Source organism: Tursiops truncatus, chromosome 9 (genome assembly GCF_011762595.2).
Source record: "Tursiops truncatus isolate mTurTru1 chromosome 9, mTurTru1.mat.Y, whole genome shotgun sequence".
NCBI lineage: Eukaryota > Metazoa > Chordata > Mammalia > Artiodactyla > Delphinidae > Tursiops > Tursiops truncatus.
In genome coordinates this window covers 59,045,250-59,065,185 of record NC_047042.1, presented here as the reverse complement: position 1 = coordinate 59,065,185, position 19,936 = coordinate 59,045,250, and the positions used below count along the sequence as shown (strand labels likewise).

The 19,936-nt window shown below is 41.5% G+C and overlaps 1 protein-coding gene across 3 annotated transcripts in view; it reads right to left on the bottom strand.

Moving 5' to 3' along the window:
* The window catches only part of CHN2 (chimerin 2), a 333,107-nt gene that overhangs the window by 10,010 nt on the left and 303,161 nt on the right, over positions 1-19,936 (bottom strand). For 2 of the 3 annotated variants that reach the window (XM_019926255.3, XM_033863119.2), the window contains 5 exons: positions 14,122-14,206; positions 9,803-9,976; positions 6,077-6,154; positions 3,661-3,798; positions 1,880-1,985 (listed from right to left, as the gene is read on the bottom strand). In XM_019926255.3, the coding sequence (XP_019781814.1) occupies positions 1,880-1,985; positions 3,661-3,798; positions 6,077-6,154; positions 9,803-9,976; positions 14,122-14,206 (581 nt within the window). The remainder of the gene's footprint in view (positions 1-1,879; positions 1,986-3,660; positions 3,799-6,076; positions 6,155-9,802; positions 9,977-14,121; positions 14,207-19,936) is intronic. The other variant, XM_019926262.3, reaches the window with a different exon arrangement.

The window sequence follows — 19,936 nt, the reverse complement described above, 5'->3', positions numbered from 1 at the left end:
ACAGTTGGGCACTGAAAGAAATAACTTAGAGGTATTTAAAAGCCATGCTGTCATACAAGTCTTTTTTTAATCCCAAAATTACTTGTACTCTTAAATTCAATAAATTAATCAGGGACTTCCCTGGTGGTGCGGTGGTTAAGAATCCACCTGCCAATGCAGGGATCATGGGTTCAATCCCTGGTCCGGGAAGATCCCACATGCCGCGGAGCAACTAAGCCCGTGCGCCACAACTACTGAGCCTGCGCTCTAGAGCCCACGAGTCACAACTACTGAGCCCACGTGCCACAACTACTGAAGCCCGCACGCCTACACCCTGTGCTCCACAACAAGAGAAGCCACTGCAATGAGAAGCCCGCAGACCGCCACGAAGAGTGGCCCCCATTCTCCGCAACTGGAGAAAGCCCACGTGCACCAACAAAGACCCAATGCAGCCAAAAATAAATAAAATAAATAAATTTTAAAAAATAAATTAGTCAAAATGGGACTCTTCTAAGCTACATGTTACACCCCTGATCACGTTGAATATGAGCAAGAGTTTATATGTTTTAAAGGTAGAAGAGTTAAAGCCTCAATACCTTATTGTTTCTACAGTGTTCTCCACTTGCTTCCTTTCACTTACTGAATGGATCTGTAAGTTGGTATAGACAATTTTTTTTTAAAAGACCAACTGATTGACTTCACTATACAAGTACAGTGAAGGAAAGAGATCGATGGTTTAGGTAAAAGAGTCTGGAACCAGAGACTTCGTATCCTGTGAACACCCATCTCCATCTGTCTCGCGTGCTCTCACACAGATAACCTGGTGTGCAGCCCTCTGTGGCAGGCACCCTCTGAGATGGTTCCCAGTGACCCCTGCCTCCTGGAATTCATACCCTTGTAACCCCTTCCCCTAGAGCACGGGCTAGACCTAGTGACTTGCTTCTAGCACACAGGGTATAGCAAAAGCAACGGGATATCACTTCTGAGATTAGGTTACAGAAAGACTATCTTTCATCTTGGGCGCTCGCGCTTGCTTGCTGTAAGGGCGGCCAGCTGCCATTTGGGTGAGCTGCCTATGGGGAGACCCGTAGGACAGGGAACTGAGGGTGGCCTCCAGAGAACAGTCAGCAAGAGAGGCCTGCAGTCTAATAGCCACTGAAGAACTGAATCCTGCCAAACACCATGTGACTGACCTTGGAAGTGGATGCTCCCCGACTCAAGCCTCAGAGGAGGTTGTAGCCTGGCTGTCAGTTTGACTGCAACCTCATCGGAAACCTTGAACCAGAGGCACCCAGTGAAGCCACCTGGATTCCTGATCACAGAGACTGCGCGATAACAAATGGTTATTGTTTTAAGCCACTAAGTTTGGGGGCAGTTTGTCCCTCAGTGGTAGATAATTAACATGTCAAGTAAAACAAGAGATCAGAGTGGGAATGTGCTTGTCCAGAAGGAAGGCAGCCTCAGGAATCTGGGACTCTCGTAAGCAGGAGGACGAACAGAACACAGAGCACAAGGCTGGTGTGGGAGGAAGATGCAGAGGCGGAGGCAGTGCAGGCAAATGGTTAAGACACAGTAAGGGCCACGGCTCAGACTGGGTTTCAGTCCTGGCTTTACTGCATCTCTTTGCATCACTTATTGAACCTCCCCAGGTTTCAGCAATATCATCTAACAGTACCCCCCTCATAGAGAGAACACATCTAAAGAGCGCGGAGCAGCCCCTGCCACAGAGTGAGTGGCTGGCAGTTATGAAAGGGGCTGGACTGGGGAAGGCGGCCTAATTCACTCTGAAGGGCGGGCTGTCTGCTCAGCGGGTTGGGGAGGCTGTGAACTTTTCCTGATGCGTTAACTGCCCAGGGCAGGTAGGGACTGCAGAAGCAGCGCCGAGGAGGTGTGAACTTACTTCTTTAGGTGGATCATCAGGTACCGGAGGGTCTCATAGTGGGCAGGAGGAAGCAGCATCAGCACTTCGTGGACCGCTTCCAGCCTCTCATCCGCACTGGAGATTTCTGTGAAGATCACATGTAATGAATATTCGTGCAGTGTTGAAACATTAAAGTTTTCAGGGAAGTAACAAGAAGTTTGGTTTGTTCAGGTTGCAGAAAAAGGGGCAGTCTACTAACATTTCACTTAAAGTAATCGATGTGTTCCGTGTCTTGCCGTATTCCAGAAAAGGCTTTGAGGCTGGGAACCACGTGTGTGTTGAACGTCCACTGGCTGTGTGGCAGGAGGCTGCCCACGCCCCTTGCCCTCCAGAAACCTGCAGACCTGCAGATGCTTGCTGGTGGCGTATGCACCGACTGTGTTTTGCCCATCTTCTGAACACTGGATTTGCTAGAAAACTCACTATCCCCAGCTTTAGTTTAAATTGGACCACACCTGGGAGTGTTCTCTTGAAGCTGTCTACCAGCTCTTTCCGTGGCAGGCTTCCATGACGGAACACACTCTACAATGCGAGGGCACCGGCAGGTGAGCCAGCCAGCTCAGTCTGCACTGATGGCAGTTTTCACCAGAATGTTGGCACGGTTAAGCCCAGTGTGCCGTCCAGGTTAGGAAGTAGATAGTAGGTATATTAACAATGGGAGGGAGCCTGCATGCTTCTGCCTTTTAGGACTCTGATAGGTATTGGCAGCCACTCAAAGAAAGCTCCCCTGGTCACTCCTCCTGGGGCAGAGGGCACCCTGCTTCCAGAACCTTCTCCCCCAAGACCACCAGGACCCAGGAAAGAATGCTCTCACCAGGGAGTAGGGCCACAGCTCATCTGGAAAGTACACCTTGCACTAATCCCAGCCTGCCCCCATCTCTCCCCATCAGGCATCTTGTTATTATATTTAGCAACACATACCTTTAAAGGTTATATATTTTTTTAATAAAAAGTTCCTTGAGGTGTGCTTGACTTCTACGTCATTCATTCTAGCACCTAAATCTCCCCTTCCTCGCTGTGCTCCTGGACAAAGTGTAGTGCAATTCCCCCCACACCCCAACACACATATACACACTATGGTTCTCTCTCCTGACGGTGGTGACCCAAGTGCCAAACCCTGAATGAGCAGCTATGGACTGATGGAAGTCCAATGCTGACGTGCCATCCCTGGACCTGTGAGCTCAGCTCTCCAAGCCTAGCTTTCCTCCTCTGTACAATGGGATTAGAGTACGTGATTCATCAGGTAAATGGGAAGATTAAACAAGAAGATATTGGTGAGAGTTCCTAGTATAGTAGTTGACACAGTATATTCTGGGCCTATTACTAATTTTGAACAGCATCCACGTGCAAAACTTGGGGTATGACTTTAATTGATTAGCAATGGGATTCTGCCTAATAGATGAAAGTAGTTCATCTATACAGTCCTCATTGAAGAACATCTGATTGTTTGCTGCAGAAACATTCTGCTTTCAACATATAAGAGTAAGCCTGACTGTGCTGGTTCCCAGCATAGGAGAAACGATGGGGAGAGACAGAACTGCCTGGCACCTAGCTTCAGCTGAGTAGAGCTGGCTTAGTACTGGGTCAACTCAGCTGGTGAACTACGCCTGGTTTTCTTTTAACTGTACCATTGTGCTCTCGCTTGGCAAAGCAAATCCTCATGCAATAATTTAATCAGGTCTGAGTTTTAATTTTCTTGAAGGCAAAAGCATTGCACTTAAAACTTTGGTGCCATTAGAAAATTAGTTCTCCATACTTACTTGCTGCTTCTATAAATTTGGAATAGGTATCATAGGTGATGACAGGAATGGGTAAGTCTCTGAAATACAGTTTAAGGGCTCCAGTGATGATGTTTATGTCTGGATAGATGTTGGCAGATATATCGGCCTTTTCACCATCTGAAAAACAATCAATGATCCAATTCCTAATTAGGACCTTATTTCACCAAGTTAAAGCATGCCCAGAAAGAAAAAAAAGATCCAACAATGAATGCTCCTTTACAAGTTTCAGCTGACTACTTTGGCTTCTAATAACACTGAGATGCAGGAAGTAACAAAAGAAGTTTGGTGAGAGGGATTTTGGGTCTGAGGGTAAGTGCAGCCAAAAAAGTAGTGAAATAGACTTAAAATAGTTCTTTGGGTCCCAGCCCCTGGTAATTTGCTAAATAGAAATCTAGCACAGTAATTTACATTCTACACACCAAGGTTCATAACAGAATAACAATCTAATTTGAAGTAAAAAAATCAAGAATCTCTTATTTAGTATTCTTTGGACTTGGATTTGAAGATCACATACAGAAAATAATGGTTGAATATCTTCAGTTTCTAATGTCTCTTTCAGGCTTCCTGAAGTTTCTTTTCACTTGATTATTTCTCCCCTAGTCCCTAGGACTTTAATCTGGGAAACTTTAACCTTCCCTCATGTATAGGTAATGTTATATTTCTTACTATTTTTACAATCATTCTGAAGACATTTTTTGACTTTTTGTTTTACCATTAGTAAATACCAGTCCAATTTAATTGTTGCAGTCTATAAAACTTTTTGGATAGAAAAATGTTTCAATCATATAGGGATTATTAGCATTTTCCTTTATACAAAGAATTGAAAGAACAAATGCCTCAGCAAATTTGGTTCTGAGGATTAAAAAAGCTCCTAATGTACAGAAAACAATAAGAGTGTAGCAGATATGCCATCTGATCCCCTTATTTATGTACTTAACAAATATTTATTGAGAGTCTACCACGTGCCAGGCACTATTAAGCCCTAGTGCATCAGAGAAGAAAAGACATACGGTTGTCCCTCAGTATCCAAGGGGGATTGGTTCCAGGAACTTCCCACTGTGTGGACACCATAATCCAGGGATGCTCGAGTCTCTTATGTAAAATGGCTTAGTATGTGCATATAACCTAGGCACATCCTCCAGTATACTTTAACTCATCTCTAGATTACTTACAATACCTAATACAGTGTAAATGCTACATAAAGAGTTGCCAGCATGTGGCAAGTTCAAGTTCTGCTTTTTGGAACTTTCTGGAATTCAAAAAAAATTTTTTGATCCATGATTGGTTGAATCTATGGATATGGAACCTGCAGATACAGAAGGCCAACTGTACTCCCTTCAGATATAACTCTAGTTAGACTGGGAGTCAGGCCTGCAACTCAACAATTACAAGGAAATAAGAAGACTGCTGTGCTGGAGACGTGGAAACAAGGGGGCGGGCAGAGGAAAAGGAAATGGAATTCTTAGGTCAGCTTGGGGAGGTTGGGGAGGAGTCGTGACAGGAAAGACTTGAGCTGACACCTGATGAATAGGTAAGTGCTTGCCAGGCAGAGATGTGAACACATTCTAGATGGACAGAGCAACGTGAGCCCAGGTGCTTGTTCGTGAAAAGAGGTAGGGTGTATTTCAGTATTGCTGGGGTACAGAGTATACAGACAGGAGGAACTGCTATGAGCCTGGACAGATAGGGCAGCTAGATCATCAGAGACCTTGTCTACCACTCTGCAGAGTGCAGGTCCTAGCTAGTGGGCTACACGTTCCATCTCTGATTGGCTGTACCAGAAGTATTTGGATCATTCAACAGATATACAGATTCTTGGGCTCACTCAGCTTCCTGAATGAGTCCCCAGGGTGGGCCCTGGTGATCTGTATTTTTAATAAGTTCCCAAGTTGGCTCATGATATCTGACCTAAGAAAGCATATGGCCCAGAGGACGTGTGGCACAGTCACAAAGAACAAAAGGAGTTACCTCCTAAACTTCCCCTGCTTCACTGCCAGGGGTACCCCATCCCTATGCTCTCTTCTTTGGAGCTCTGGGAGAAGAAATCAAAGGGATCTGAGATGGAGGATGCAGAAGGTACCCTGGTGCCATGTGAACTGACCATAAATGTCGGGCAACCAAGTCAAGAACCTTAATGGCACCGAATGCTGTCTGATCATTTTCAAGTAGTATTTTAAACTCACTTCTCCATATGGTCAACTGTCCACGACTTTTAAAAAAACACTTTCCCCAGAGAAGCAGAGAACTATGATATTTGTAAACCGTTACTCCTTGGCTTCCTAAAGGACAGCTCTCAGTAGCTCTAAAAACCCATTTCCATTATGAGTAAAATCTGGTTCCAAAAGAGAGGACGCTAAGGATAAGTCATTTGGCACTCAAGAACGTGCAAGCCTACCTCTGTCAAATGCCATTTTGACATCTTCGATGTGTTCAGTAAACCCGGACACTCTATAAAGCCCTTCTGACTTTAATCCTGTTAAAAAAAGGGACAGACAGATTTTAACTTTAGCTTCCTAAAGCATCTAAAAGAGAATCTGATTTCCTGTCTACACTGCGCGCCATCAGGAAATGAGCAAACACCGTCAGTGCTCTTATGTATTACATGCTGTCACGTCAGAACTTGAACTTGTCCATCTTGGTTTCTGTGCAAGTCTGTCTTCATTTGCTTGTGTGGCAGTGGAGACCTCAGCAATCTGGTATTCCTCCTGCCTGGCTTTGCAAAGTGAACCCGTGGTCAAGATTCTCGTCAACCGTGGTCTCCTGCTTCCTTTGTTCATCTGACAGCTGGATGTGATTTCACTGCAGCAAACTATTTTCCTCGCAGCATCATCTCAATCCATATGCCGTACTGCATGTAGCAGTGTACTAGGTACACAGTACAAGTATGCATGTGTGTGGTACCTATTATCCTGATTTTACTGGAACTATCCAGATTTTATAGCCTTATATGTTTCATCATAAACATGACAATATGTTAAATGTTTAACTACACGATTGATTTGATTGGTATACCTTCAAATAAATGATCATACAAACGGATGCAGGAAAATAAAATTCTATTGAATGATTCTGGAAACTTGATCACTGTATATTTAGTCTAAGAAAAAAGATGTGGGTTCTGCTCCTAGATCTCATTGATTTGTTAAGATATTTCCAAAGTATCTGAAGGGATAGAGGACAAGATTTCAGACCTTTTACGTCAAAAACTAGCTGCTATCAAACTATAGCTACAGCAATAATAAATAAGCAAATAAATAGCTTCTACTGCTGCTACAGTATACTCTATCAAACTCCTGATAACTGACATGCATTTCTGTTTTTCACATGTACTATCTGCCATATGTAAGGGCTGACATGGGGTCTGCATCAGAGACAACAAATGCATGGCATAAATCCTACCCCTCCTCTCTCCTGTGACCAGAGGAGACATTCTTAATTGACCTCAGCATTTTCTCCCACTGAGCCCTACTCAGTTTCAGAATCCGTCTCAGGACAGTTGTCTAGGATGCCACTACCGATCTACTGAATGGGCCCACAAGATGGGGCCCGGTGTCATCCTGTTCTAGTTGGTGGTGCATGTAAGCATGCTCCAGTCCAGTTGTAACCTGCATGGCAACAGAGGCAAGGACACAGTGGCACAGGGGAGTACAGTGCAGTGGACACTAACACTGCCTTTTGACAGAATAGGCCATGGGGAAGGTCTTACTGAGGAGCTATCTTTAAAGGACATCATGAAGGACAGGCTGGAGTTTGCCAGAGTTAGCAGAGGCTGCCAGCTCCCCGTCCAATACTAGTTCTCCACTTCCTCTGTTGTGATAAAACCCTTGGTTTTTAGAACAACATCCACCGCAGAGGCCATTAACTCCTGGCCAGTGTGGAGAGAGCAGAAGTGATGTGTATAGTGCCTGGGTCATGGACTTGAAGAGAAAGGGTATGCCCTCTTGCCGTTGGCTGGAATGCAGATGAGATGGTGATAACCATCTGGGACCATGCAGGTGAGGACAGCGCTCAAGGATGACACAGCAACAGCCTGCAGGGCCTGGGTGCCTGTTCCTGGGCAGCTGCTCCATGAGCCCTGGGCAGCTGCTCCATGAGCCCTGGGCTGCTGCCAGAGAGAGAGATTTCTAGCTTTTTGAAGACACTATTATTTGGAGTCTCTGTGACAGCATTGAAAGCTATGGGTTAAGTACATTGGTTAGACACACAGATTTGGAGGTGGAGTTAGGGGAGTTGGTCATTCCAAGAAAAAACCAAAAGAAATAACACAGTTGAGTCCTATTATGTTGGGCCCTGTACTAGGTCATTTATATGGATCAACTCATTTTAACCCTCATAACTACCTTAGGAGGTACAACTGATTCTGTTACTTTAAAGATGAGAAAACAGATATTCAAATGGAGTAAGTAACTTGCCCAAGGTCATACTATAGCTAATATGAGAAGGGGTTGGGAATCTAACTTCAAGTTCATGATCTTTTCACTCTGCCATATCATGCAGAAACAAGTGGTGGTAGAAGCATTTGGAGAACAATAAGAAGTTTGCTATGGGTGGAAGACAGGGTAAGATGTTGGCAGTGGTGGCAATGAAGCTGGGAATGGCAGCATCATGTGAATTTCTTCCAGCCCATCCTCTGGTTCTGCTCACCTGCACAGGCCCCTATGCCTGTAGCTCCAGTCCCTTTGCTGTGACTTCCGTATAAATTCCTCACTTGTGCTATTCTAGCTCTTGTACTAGACATGCTTAGTGCTGTGCTCCCCGTGGACACATTAGACACCAGATGTGGTAGTGACTTTGCCCAAATGATTAGTAGTCTCTGATGAGGATCCCTATGGGATGATCCCAGCTTCTTCAGAGAAGCACAGGTACTGATTGCAGGCTCTGGAGAGGCTGATGAGCTGACCCTTTGGGGTCGCGGAGTCCTCTAAACAGCAGGACCCAGGGCTGCTCTTCCCAGCCACTCATCCAGAGTCAGGGCACCCCCCTCAACTCATACTCAGCTCAGCCCCTGCATCGACACCTTCACCAGATTCCAAAGCTCCCATTCAGCTCTGACAGACACAGCAGTCAAAAGGCAGGAGGCATTTCTTACAATTTGAGATGAAATGAGCAAGTCTTAAGGGAACAGAATAGCTATCGTTTTCATCCTGTATGGAAGAGGGAATAATTTCCTATCTCTAAAAGCTTTGGGATAACAAGTTACAATATCCTCCTTTGCTTTGTTTTGGAAAGAATGGGATGGTTGGCGAATGCATAAATACCTGTAGAATATATTAAGCCACTTTGGACACAATGATGGATACCAACTATAGCAGGGTAAATACATGGCTACAATGGTAAAAGCCTTTCCAATTACCCAAATTACATCCAACAATCCAGTTCTCCCTAACCAGACTCTATCCACTATATCACTGAGCATTTTGATACTGAAAAGTGGCCGAAACACAAATAAAGGAAAGATGACTCAAGCATAATATAAAGAATCTCTTCTTTGAAATGTTTCTATCTTCCTTGCCTTCTCAATTTTCAATGAATAGATCTTTTCAATTTTTTAACTCTCCTCTTTGAAATAAACAGAACCAATACTAGGAGTGAATTTCTATATGGTAGAAAATATATGTGTTGACCAAAAATTTCTTTACTTATTTAATAGAAGCACTTTCAAAGACTCGATTCAAACCTCACCTCTGCCATAAACCCTTTCTGAACTCTCCTCAGATAAGATGAAAATGTTTTCCTCTGTGACTCCGTGGTTTTTTTAAATAGTGCTTTGAATATATGTACTCACAGCATTTATCTATTTGCCCCCAACCCCTGATTCTGCATATTATGCTATGAATTTCCTGAAGGTGTGAACTGTGACTTTTATATCCCCAGTGTGTAGCACATGCTAAATGCTTAGCAAGTGTGTGTTAAATGAGTACATGCATGATTTATGTGTGACACAGAAATTGATGTCGTTGGTTGGATTTAGCATGTGTGCACGCGTGCACACGTGCATGGGCCTGGGCAGACCATTTCCCCAAGATCAGTACTGGAGAGTCAATTTAACAATTATAAGAAAGTCTCCTTGACAACAGTAAAAATAAAATCACTATAATAAGCAGGTGTTTTTTTTCCAAACCTCTTGCTTCAATTTCCCGAATGCATATGTCTACCACCATGGGTCTCTGCATGTTGTGAGCCTTCACGAGTGTTGTCAGGTCACAACAGTACACCTTCTTGATCCTCTTGAGATCAGGTTGGCAGTCATTGGGAACATGCTTGGAACACTGTTTGTGTACGTTCAATCCACAGTCTGTAAACAAAGAAGCCACATTATGCTTGCCTGGCCCTTTTGTCAAAGCTCAACACAAATTATATGTTACCAAAAATAAAAATGAAAACACCCGGAGTTTGCTATATCTCTCTGAAACATCCATCCCACTTAGAGGTGATGCTGTCCACAGATGAGTATGAAATCTATCTTTACTCATGAAACTTATATAATTCCATTTTTCTCAGTAAGCCTTCTCTGTGGCTGGACCATAAGAATAGAACATCTCATGGAGATAGTTTTGGTAATTAGCCAGGTTATTTGTATGTTTTTTTTCCCTTTTGGAACTGGAAACTTTGAGTCCATATGAGGGCTTTTGGGTTTGGATTCCCAGAGCAAATTGTGTCTCATAAAGGGCACCTAGGACTTTTGCGAGGTTGTTTCCCTTAAGTTCGTGACACTCCTTTTACGGAAGACATGATGACTGTCTCTGTAGGAATCTCTAATCTTTGGTCTGAGAGACCCATGACCATTGGCATCCTCTTTCGCATTCCTGGAGAGCTGCCCATACTTTCCACCCCTGTCCTCCTTGCTGGGCAGTTTCAGTAGGCCGTTCTCCTTTCTACCTGCCTTATTTTGACACCTGTTGAGTGGAAATACTGTCTAACTGGCCACCGGTGGGAGTACCCGAGAGTTTACAATTTAGAACAATGCCATGTAATGTGAGGATAAGACTAATTATTTATAAAGCTCATATCAAATCCAAAGCTGAAAAGGTGCTTTTAAGTTCAATGTGCCCATTAAAAGCCTTATTAGCAGTTGTCATCCACTGATGGAATCTCTCTAACAATAACAAGGCACAGTCTGCGTTCTGGAAAATAAAAATTTAATGCTGAAGATGTTCAAAGTTGATTTGGTATCTATTCAAAGTACCTTCTAATACTGAATGTTTTTATAGGTGTAAAGAATAATAATATCATTTTTATATTTTATATACATATTATACACACGATAATGAATATTGTAATCAGTTGCTTTAAATAAAAGCACTTAACTACACCAAGGATTTGAGAGGATCTAAACTTTTGTAAAATCATCAGAAAACGATTTTTGTCATTACATGGTTTTCATGTCATGTTTACTGGCTGAGTTCTGTCTATCCGCCTTGAAAGACAAAACCAGTTCTAATTATCCTAGCTTTATCAACATGAGAAGTTCAGCAAAGCTCAAGTAAACTTCAATAACATTTGATAGATCTAGTTAGTGAATACAGATGTTGGTGAACTGAACTAAATAGAATAGGCTGGTTTTCTTGTTTGCATATAATAGCACCTACTCCTAGGGTTATCATGAGGATCAAATAAATTACTATATGTGAAGTCTGAAGTGTGGGAACACTACGTGAGCGTTAAATAGAAGAAACAGCACATACGGTGATAGAAAATATAAGGATACCTGCCCAGCTATGCTTAAGTTATTTCATTCGTCATTTTTACTCACTGAATTCTTACAAACTTCATTTAAAACAATTTTTTAGAAATGTGGTAAAATATACGTAAAATTCACCATTTTAGCCATTTTAAGTGTATAGTTTAGGGGCGTTAGGTACCTTCCCACTGTGTGCAGCCACCACCACCCATCTCCAAAGCTTTCTGCATCTTTCAAAGCTGAAACTTGTACCCATAAAACAGTAACTCCCTGGACCCTCTTCCCCTCGGCCCCTGGCAACCACATTCTGCCTCTGCGTCTACGAATGTGACTACGTTAGATGCCTCATAGAAGTGGAATCACACAGTATCTGTCCTTTTGTGACGGGCTTATTTCACTTAGCATAATGTCCTTAAGGTTCATTCATATTGTAGCCCATGACAGAAGTTCCTGAAGAACATTCCATTTAAAGGCTGAATAATATTCCATTTTATGTATATACCACATTTTGTTTATCCATTCATCCACTGATGGATACTTGGGTTGTTTCTACCTTTTGGCTGTTGTGAACAATGTTGCTATCAACGTGGGTGTACAAAGGGCTGTTCCCTTCAGTTCTTTTGGGTATATACCCAGAAGTGGACTTGCTGGATTATAGGATAATTCTATTTTTAATTTCTTTATAAACTTCATTTTAAGGTCTGAAATGACAGTGTTTTTATGTCGAGTTAAATACTGATATGTCATTAAAATGAAGATGTTTTCTAACAAGTATAAAAATATTCAGTTTTTGCAAACGAATACAATTCTATATGCTATAAATAAAGTCTAGTTAATTTTAAAAATATTTAAATTATGTAAAATATGGAGAGTTGAGAGGTAATGATGGATATTCCAAACATTTAATGATCAGTTTTCAGTTCTCCTGCTGCTCAGAGGAAGTATGAGGTTAAACAGTGGCCATTGGAGAATAGTAACATAGCCTTAGAATTATGTTTTATTTAAAAAAAAAAACAAACACAGAAAAAAAAAACCCAAAAAACCCAAACTCTCTTATCCCAGAGCAAGTTGCTGTTCACAGCTAATCTGAATCCCGAGTTTTGTTCTCATAATATTGACTTTGGACCAGTTTCCTGCTGAAATTGGATAATAGAAGCAATTAGGGATATTTTTGGTAGGTATAATCTGAACAGGTTGAACTAATGACCACTGAGTAATTCAGATATTCCACCACTTTTCTCAGTGGTTGAACTGTGAGATACTTTGTAACTTTTGTGGTAATCAGGGTATCTAGATCATTTCTGGAGAGTCTGCCTCCAAACCTACATTTACTGCTTGCCTCATGGATCTGGGATGGGGGCAGGTAGAGGAATTGACATACATGAGCACGCTTGGACCTGTCCAGGTATCACCATAGGTGATTGCTGTATCTATATAGTAGAAGCTGAAATAGCCCTTTCCAGGCAGAGAAAGGATTTAAGGTCCCATGATCCTGTGAACCAAAATGGGCAGTATGGGGAAATAGATCATCATTTTTAATTTTAATTTTTTAAATTTTTATGGAAGTATAGTTGATTTACAGTGTTGTGTTAGTTTCAGGTATACAGCAAAGTGATCAGTTATGTATCTGTCTTTTTCAGATTCTTTTCCCATATAGGTTATTACAAAATATTGAGTAGAGTTCTCTGTGCTATACAGTAGGTCCTTCTTGTTTATCTATTTTACATATAGTAGTGTGTATACGTTGCTCCCAAATTCCTAATTTATCTCCCCCGCCACCTTTCCCCTTTGGTAAACGTAAGTTTGTTTTCTGTGTCTGTGAGTCTGTTTCTTTTTGTAAATAAGTTCATTTGTGGGAAACAGATCATCTTAATGTAGTGTCATTAGCTTATTTTAAAAGCTTCATAAGAATTATTTTTTAAAATCATACCCTAGCAAGAAAGAAATCAGTCATGCTGTCAGTGGAAACCCAGTCAATGTATCACAGGAGGCTATCCTTGCTTCCGGCCGGAACTGTTCGCCAGAAAAAGCATGGCATGATGAAGTAGGAAGCCTGGTTACACATTAATTTGGCAATTCTTTGCTGTTTTGTTAGATGTATCTTAATAAGGTGTGCTGTGTGCTCTTAGCAATGGGTGTGTGTGTCTAGTTCTAGGTGGAAAAGCACCTAGGGTTTCAAAGCACTTTGAAAATATGTGATATCAAATCAAGGTGTGTATTTTCACTGCTAATCTGATGGCAGAAAAATACTGGGCATGATGGGCTCTGGAGCCAAATCAATGTTCCACCACCTACTATGTGGCCAGGGGAAATTAATGATGATCATTAAGGCTCAGTTTCTTCATCTATTTAATGGGGAGAATAACTGCATCTCCCCGAAGGTTCACTGGTGAGGCTAAATGGCATGATAAATAGAAGATGGGAAACCAATGTAACTTTTCTATCTATGCAATTCCATTGGAATTGATTTAGTTTTTTCTTTTAAGGACAGCTACCTAGTTTGGATGGCAGGTAGGTACCTAAGAAAATATACTCTCCTGGATTTTTTTCTTTTCTTGTATAAACAGAGATAATCCTTTTCATTCTAGCAAACACCTAGAGGAGTTTTTCCATTAAGCACAGAGATGCCTTGAATCTTCCAGAAAGCTAGACTTCTGAGCTAATCTGGGCCTATTTCCCCGCTCTGGAGAGATGCCCTCCAGCTCATCATTGCGGCGCTTGATGTAAATGGAAAAGGGGAAGGAAAGCTCCGTGCCTACCTGAGCATCGGACTCCTTGGGCGATAAGCCCCCACATGAAGTTGGCGCAGTATTCACACCAGTGCGGGCCTCGGAACGTGTGGACCTGTGAGCCAAGACGAAGAAAAGCGTTAGAGAAGTCAGTCACCTGGAGGCAGGTGGCCTTGGACATGAAACAAACAGACGCCAAGGAACAAAGGCCTGAGTGGGAGTGAGCATCCCTCACTGGGCATTGTCTTTCCAGTGGGGATGAGTTGTGAACAGACCTGGAAAAAACAGAGATGTGCTTTGATTTTTGAAAATCCTCCACTGAGCCTCCATGCCCCACACCAGAGCCAGAAAGGAATGTGGAGAAACAGTAAGAGGACAGGGCCATGCCATCAGCTAAGGAATGAGACTCTCCCTACCCCAAACAAGGCACTGTATGGAAAAACCCAAGAGAGCCTGAGCTGGTTGCTATAACCTGCATTGAGCTCAGCAAGTTCTGGAAGGCAGACCTTAGTTACTGTGGCCTTTTGACCAAAGCTGCCCTATCTATAGAATATCCAGGTAGGTATAAATAAGACATGACTATGGGAAAATAAGAAGGTTCCAAGGCTTTAAGCCACTTTCAGAAGAGGCATTTAAAAACTGAGGGAGTTCAGGCTTCCCTGGTGGCGCAGTGGTTGAGAGTCCGCCTGCCGATGCAGGGGACGCGGGTTCGTGCCCCGGTCCGGGAAGATCCCACATGCCGCGGAGCGGCTAGGCCCGTGAGCCATGGCCGCTGAGCCTGCGTGTCCGGAGCCTGTGCTCCGCAACGGGAGAGGCCACAACAGTGAGAGGCCCGCACACCGTAAAAAAAAAAGTGAGGGAGTTGGCTGAAAATGAAGGCTACCAATAGGGTCTATAGAATTGCCTTCCCCAGAGAGGTGTCTGCATTCAGTAGGCCCCGGTGTGACCTCTGGGTGTGTGTAGGTTGAAAGTCCCTTCTGATTGGCCAAGGTGCCAGTCTCATTGGTTGGTGGCCAAGTCAGTTGTTAAATATTTTGAACATCATGAAGTAAGGATGGTCTTATCTCTCATTATTCAGGTACAGGTCCACCTGTGACAGGACCATGTATTAAGTCATGATTTAAAACAAAAATAAAACAAAACAAAAATACATGTTCCCGGGCACCAATGAGCTGCAAGAAGCAGAGCTAGGGGAATCCTTGAAAGCAAATGTGGTTGAAGTAAGCCAGAAACCATCACAGGCAGTCTATTTGGGGGCATATCAATCTATGTGAAGAGGTCTTGAATTTTTACAAAATTAAAATATTATGAGACTGTGTGGCTCCTATAAGGACCTTCAAAGTTTTAAACCTCCATTAACAAATAAAAGACATGCAGACAATATTATTTTTTTAAGAGACTGGGAGGCCTGTACAGGCCTGTATAGTCAGGATGACAACTACGGTCACAATTTGGGAAGATGTTCATCAGAGCTCTACTTAAGAAAAAATGGCATCACTTTGAGATCTTTATTTATTTATATATACTAGTAATTGGGTATACATAAAGTGACAAATGAAACAAGCTTGGTTCCCTCCTAATGGCACTCACAGATTTGTCAAGGCAGAGAAAGTAGTCAATCAACCCATCAAAAAGAGCAACTTCTGACCACGGTTTCTATGCAATAAAACTAAGTTATAATAGTCTTTTGGTATTTCAGTTTGTCACATGCAAACTGCCCCCCTTATACAATTTCTCCTTTGAAAAATGATCGGGGGGGAGAAAAAAACCTCTCAGAATTATTTTTACTAAAATGGAGAATCGTGCTGCAAGGAAATGACACTAAGATATGACAAAGCACCCCTTGCTGGAATGCAGAGAATCCATCCGAGGGAGCATTTGAATTCTCCCAGAGCCAAAATGCCATGATTCATTGAAAGGCCCATTCACATTAAATGTGGTACTAAAAGAATTCCTCAGTAAAGTGTCCTACTGAAAGCTGAACATTTTACAAATTCAGCGATCAAAGGTTTCTTAATATTTTACTAGAAGTGTTCTAAAGGGACTGCTGGCTAATCATGGCAACAAAGTTGATTGCTAATATACCGCTGAAACTGCAAGGTCGATAAAATAATATGTAAATAATATATCTCAAAAAAAAAAAAAAAAAAGAAAAGGTGCGGAAAGGGCTATAAAAGAATAAATGAGGGCTTCCCTGGTGGCGCAGTGGTTGAGAGTCCGCCTGCCGATGCAGGGGACGCGGGTTCGTGCCGCAGTCCGAGAAGATCCCACATGCCGCGGAGCGGCTGGGCCCGTGAGACATGGCCGCTGAGGCTGCGCGTCCGGAGCCTGTGCTCCGCAACGGGAGAGGCCACAACAGTGAAAGGCCCGCGTACCACACAAAAAAAAAAAAGAAAAAAAAGAAAAAAATGAGGCTGTTACTAGAGAGATTTAAGAAAGGCCCCTGTGTTATCCATGAGGGTCAAGTAGTCATCTTTTGAAAGGTGACCTCAAGCTGCTTGAAGGAAGAGAAGGAGCCAGTCTGGTGGGGGCATTGAGGCGTGCATTTCAGGCAGAAGGAATCTACGGAGGTCCTGCAGGAGCAAAAGAGCTTGGTGTGACTGAGGGACTAGAAGGCCAGGGTGGCCAGAACACCAGAGTGAGGGGGAGAGAAATTGGGATGAGGTTGAAGGTAGGACAGGGCCTTGAAGGCTTTATTAATGAGTGTGGATTTGGTTGTAATCTAGGTCCAGTAGGAAGTTCTTGAAGGACTTCAAGTAGGAAGATGATTTTTTAAAAAAGATGTTCTGACCGCTGTGTTGAAAATGGAAGCGAGAGTGTTAATAGCAGAAAAGAGTCAGGAACTGGGTAGTGGTTTCTAGTTGGGAAATGATAGAGGCCATGACCAGGATGTTGGAGGAAGAGATAGAAGGTGAATGGATGAGTTCTCTTTTGAAGATTGAATTTAAAGGACCTGACAGTAGAATAAATGTGGGTATTTGAAGGAGAGAGGAATCAACAGTGACTCCTAGATTGTAGCTTTAGAAACCGGGTGGATAGTGACGCCACTTGCTGAGATATGGAAGACATTCTTTTGGGAGAAATTCAAGAATTCAGCTTTGAGCAGTTTAAGTTAAAATACTGCTGAGATTCCAAGTTTTATGGTCAAGCAGGAATTCACACACAATTCAATAACTCAGAGGAGGAGTGGAACTGGAGGTATACATTTGGCCATCTGTGACAAGTAAATGGTATTTAAAATCATGTGAATGGAATTAAAAAACCTATTAGCAATAGAGAATAGAAAATGAGGAAAATAGAGCTCAATTCCAAGCCCATGGTGCTCCAACATTTGGAGAGAACCAAGAAAGTAAAGTGTTTCAGAAGTCAAGAGGTGAAGCGTGTTTTAGGGAAGGAGTGGCCAACCAGGTTGAATGCTGGAAAGAGGTCCAGTTAAATGAGGGTTGAACTGTGATTCAGACACATGGAAGTCACTGGCAACCTTGGCAAGAGCAGTCTCTGGATTGTTGAGGGCAGAAGTCATACTCGAGGGAACTGAAGGATAACTGGGAGGCACGGAAGTAGAGAAATGTGTAGGCAAATTCGTCAAAAAGTTTGGTGGTGATGTCCAGCAGAGCAACAAAGATAGCTCCAGGGAAATAAGGGGTGGGCCCTGGGAGGATTTTTTTTTTTTTTTTAAATAAAAGATGGGAGACATTAGGGCATGTTGACTTGTCAATGAGATTGATACAATAGGTAGAAGAGACTGGAGATGCAGAAGAGAGAGAAGCAAAGGAGTGATGATCCTGAAAAGCTGAGAGATGATGGGGTTAAGGGCATATATGGAAGCGATATTCAAAAAGAGAAACAGTTGAGATCTTTCCAGAATTGCTAAAAGACACAAAACCCTCAGATTAAGAAAAGCTAAATGAGCCTCAAACCTGATGAATAAAAAATAATTTAGACCTATACAGATTAGAGTGAAAGTGCAGAATACCAAAGAGACAAGCAAAATCCTGAAGAAACAGGTTACCTGCGAAAGGACAGCAATTAGGATGAAAACAGACTTCTCCTCAGCAAAAACGAGACAAGTAGATTACAGATTTCATCCAAGTGCTCAGAGAAAATTACTGCCAACCTAACTTCTATACACAGCTAATTACCATTCAAAAGCAAGGGTGAAATAAGATATTTTCAGACAAATGCCAAGAGTTTCCACTCACAGGTCCCACTCAAAGATACACTTAGGGATAATATAGTTCTGTAAGAAGTACATTGAACCTAGTGGAAAAGGACAGGATTCAAGAAGCCAGGGTGAGCAAGAAAACTGGGAAACACAGGCCAATCTAATCAAGCCTGTTTATGAAACAATAACAAGATGACTAATTTCAGAGGACTGAAAAACAGGATGAAAAAAAGGATATGGAAGATTCAAACTGTAAAACAAAGAAACAAAAAAGATTATTGTAGAATATAATGAAATAGAAAAATAAAAGAAAAAGGATTAAAAAACTAACAGGTGATTTTTAAAAAGATTTATAAGATAGGCAAACCTTGAGCAATTGATCAAGAAAAAAGGCACAAACAATAAAAGAGAGGACATGAATGCAGATGCAGTAATGATATAAAACAAAAACCTCGAGAATGCTAACTTTCTACCCACAAAATTAAAAGTTATATGAAATGGATGATTTTCTTAAAGAATATAAATTATCAGAATGACTCAAAATAATATAGAAAACCTAAATTCAATTATACCCATTAAATAATTAAATCTGCAGTAAAACATCTACCCTCAAATAGTCATTGATCCCAAATGATCTTATTAGGTTTAATCGAATTTTTAAAGAACAATCTCTAGCCAATACAGACTACTGCAGAGCAGAGAGGAAAAAAAAAAGCTCCACAATTCACTTAATGAAGGTAATGTAATCTTGATTCAAAAACCATACAAGAATGGTACATAAAAGTAAAATTATACCTCAATTTCAAATATGAACATAAATATAAAAATCCTACTGAGTGTAGCATTATATTTAAATGTCATGGCCGAGGAGGGTTTATTTCCGGGATTTAAGGTAGTTGACATATTACTAGAATTCATAACAATAATAAAACAAGAGAGAGAAACCACATAATCATTAAAAAAATTAGAATACCAACAGTTAATAAAATTCAACACCTGTTCATAGTAATAGCTATTAGCATACTAGAAATAGAGGGAACTCTCCTAAAAATGGTTGATTAAAGATATCTATGATACACATATAATAAACATCACATTTAAAGATAAAATATTAGAATAATTTCCTTTAGAGTCAGCAGAAAGAAAAGGCTGCCTGCTATAAGTGCTTCTCTTGGGCATTATCCTTCAGAGTTTTAGCCAGCATAATAAAACAAGACAAAGAAATACATCATATATGGCTGGAAGAAAGAACAAGCCCATCAAGTTTACTTAATATAAGAGCAATAAGAAGAAATCAGTAGCATCGTTATACATCAGCAATAACTCATTTTGTTAAATCATAAAAATTAAAGACTTCATTCATAGCATCAGCAATAATCTAATTATAAAATAATTAAATTAAGTAAGTAAGGAGATATTCCATATTCATAAGTAAGGAGATATTCTATATTCATGTATGGCAACGTTCGATACTGTAAATATATCAATTATCCTCCAAATGAACCTTTAAATTCAATGCAATTTCAAGCAAAGTCTCCATGGTGCTTTTCACAAAACTTGACAAGATGGCCCTACAATCTATATGGAAGAATAGAGCAGAAAGAAATAGCGACGATAATTTTAAGTAAGTAGAAGAACATAAGAAAACACATCCGACTATATATCAAGACTTATATAGTT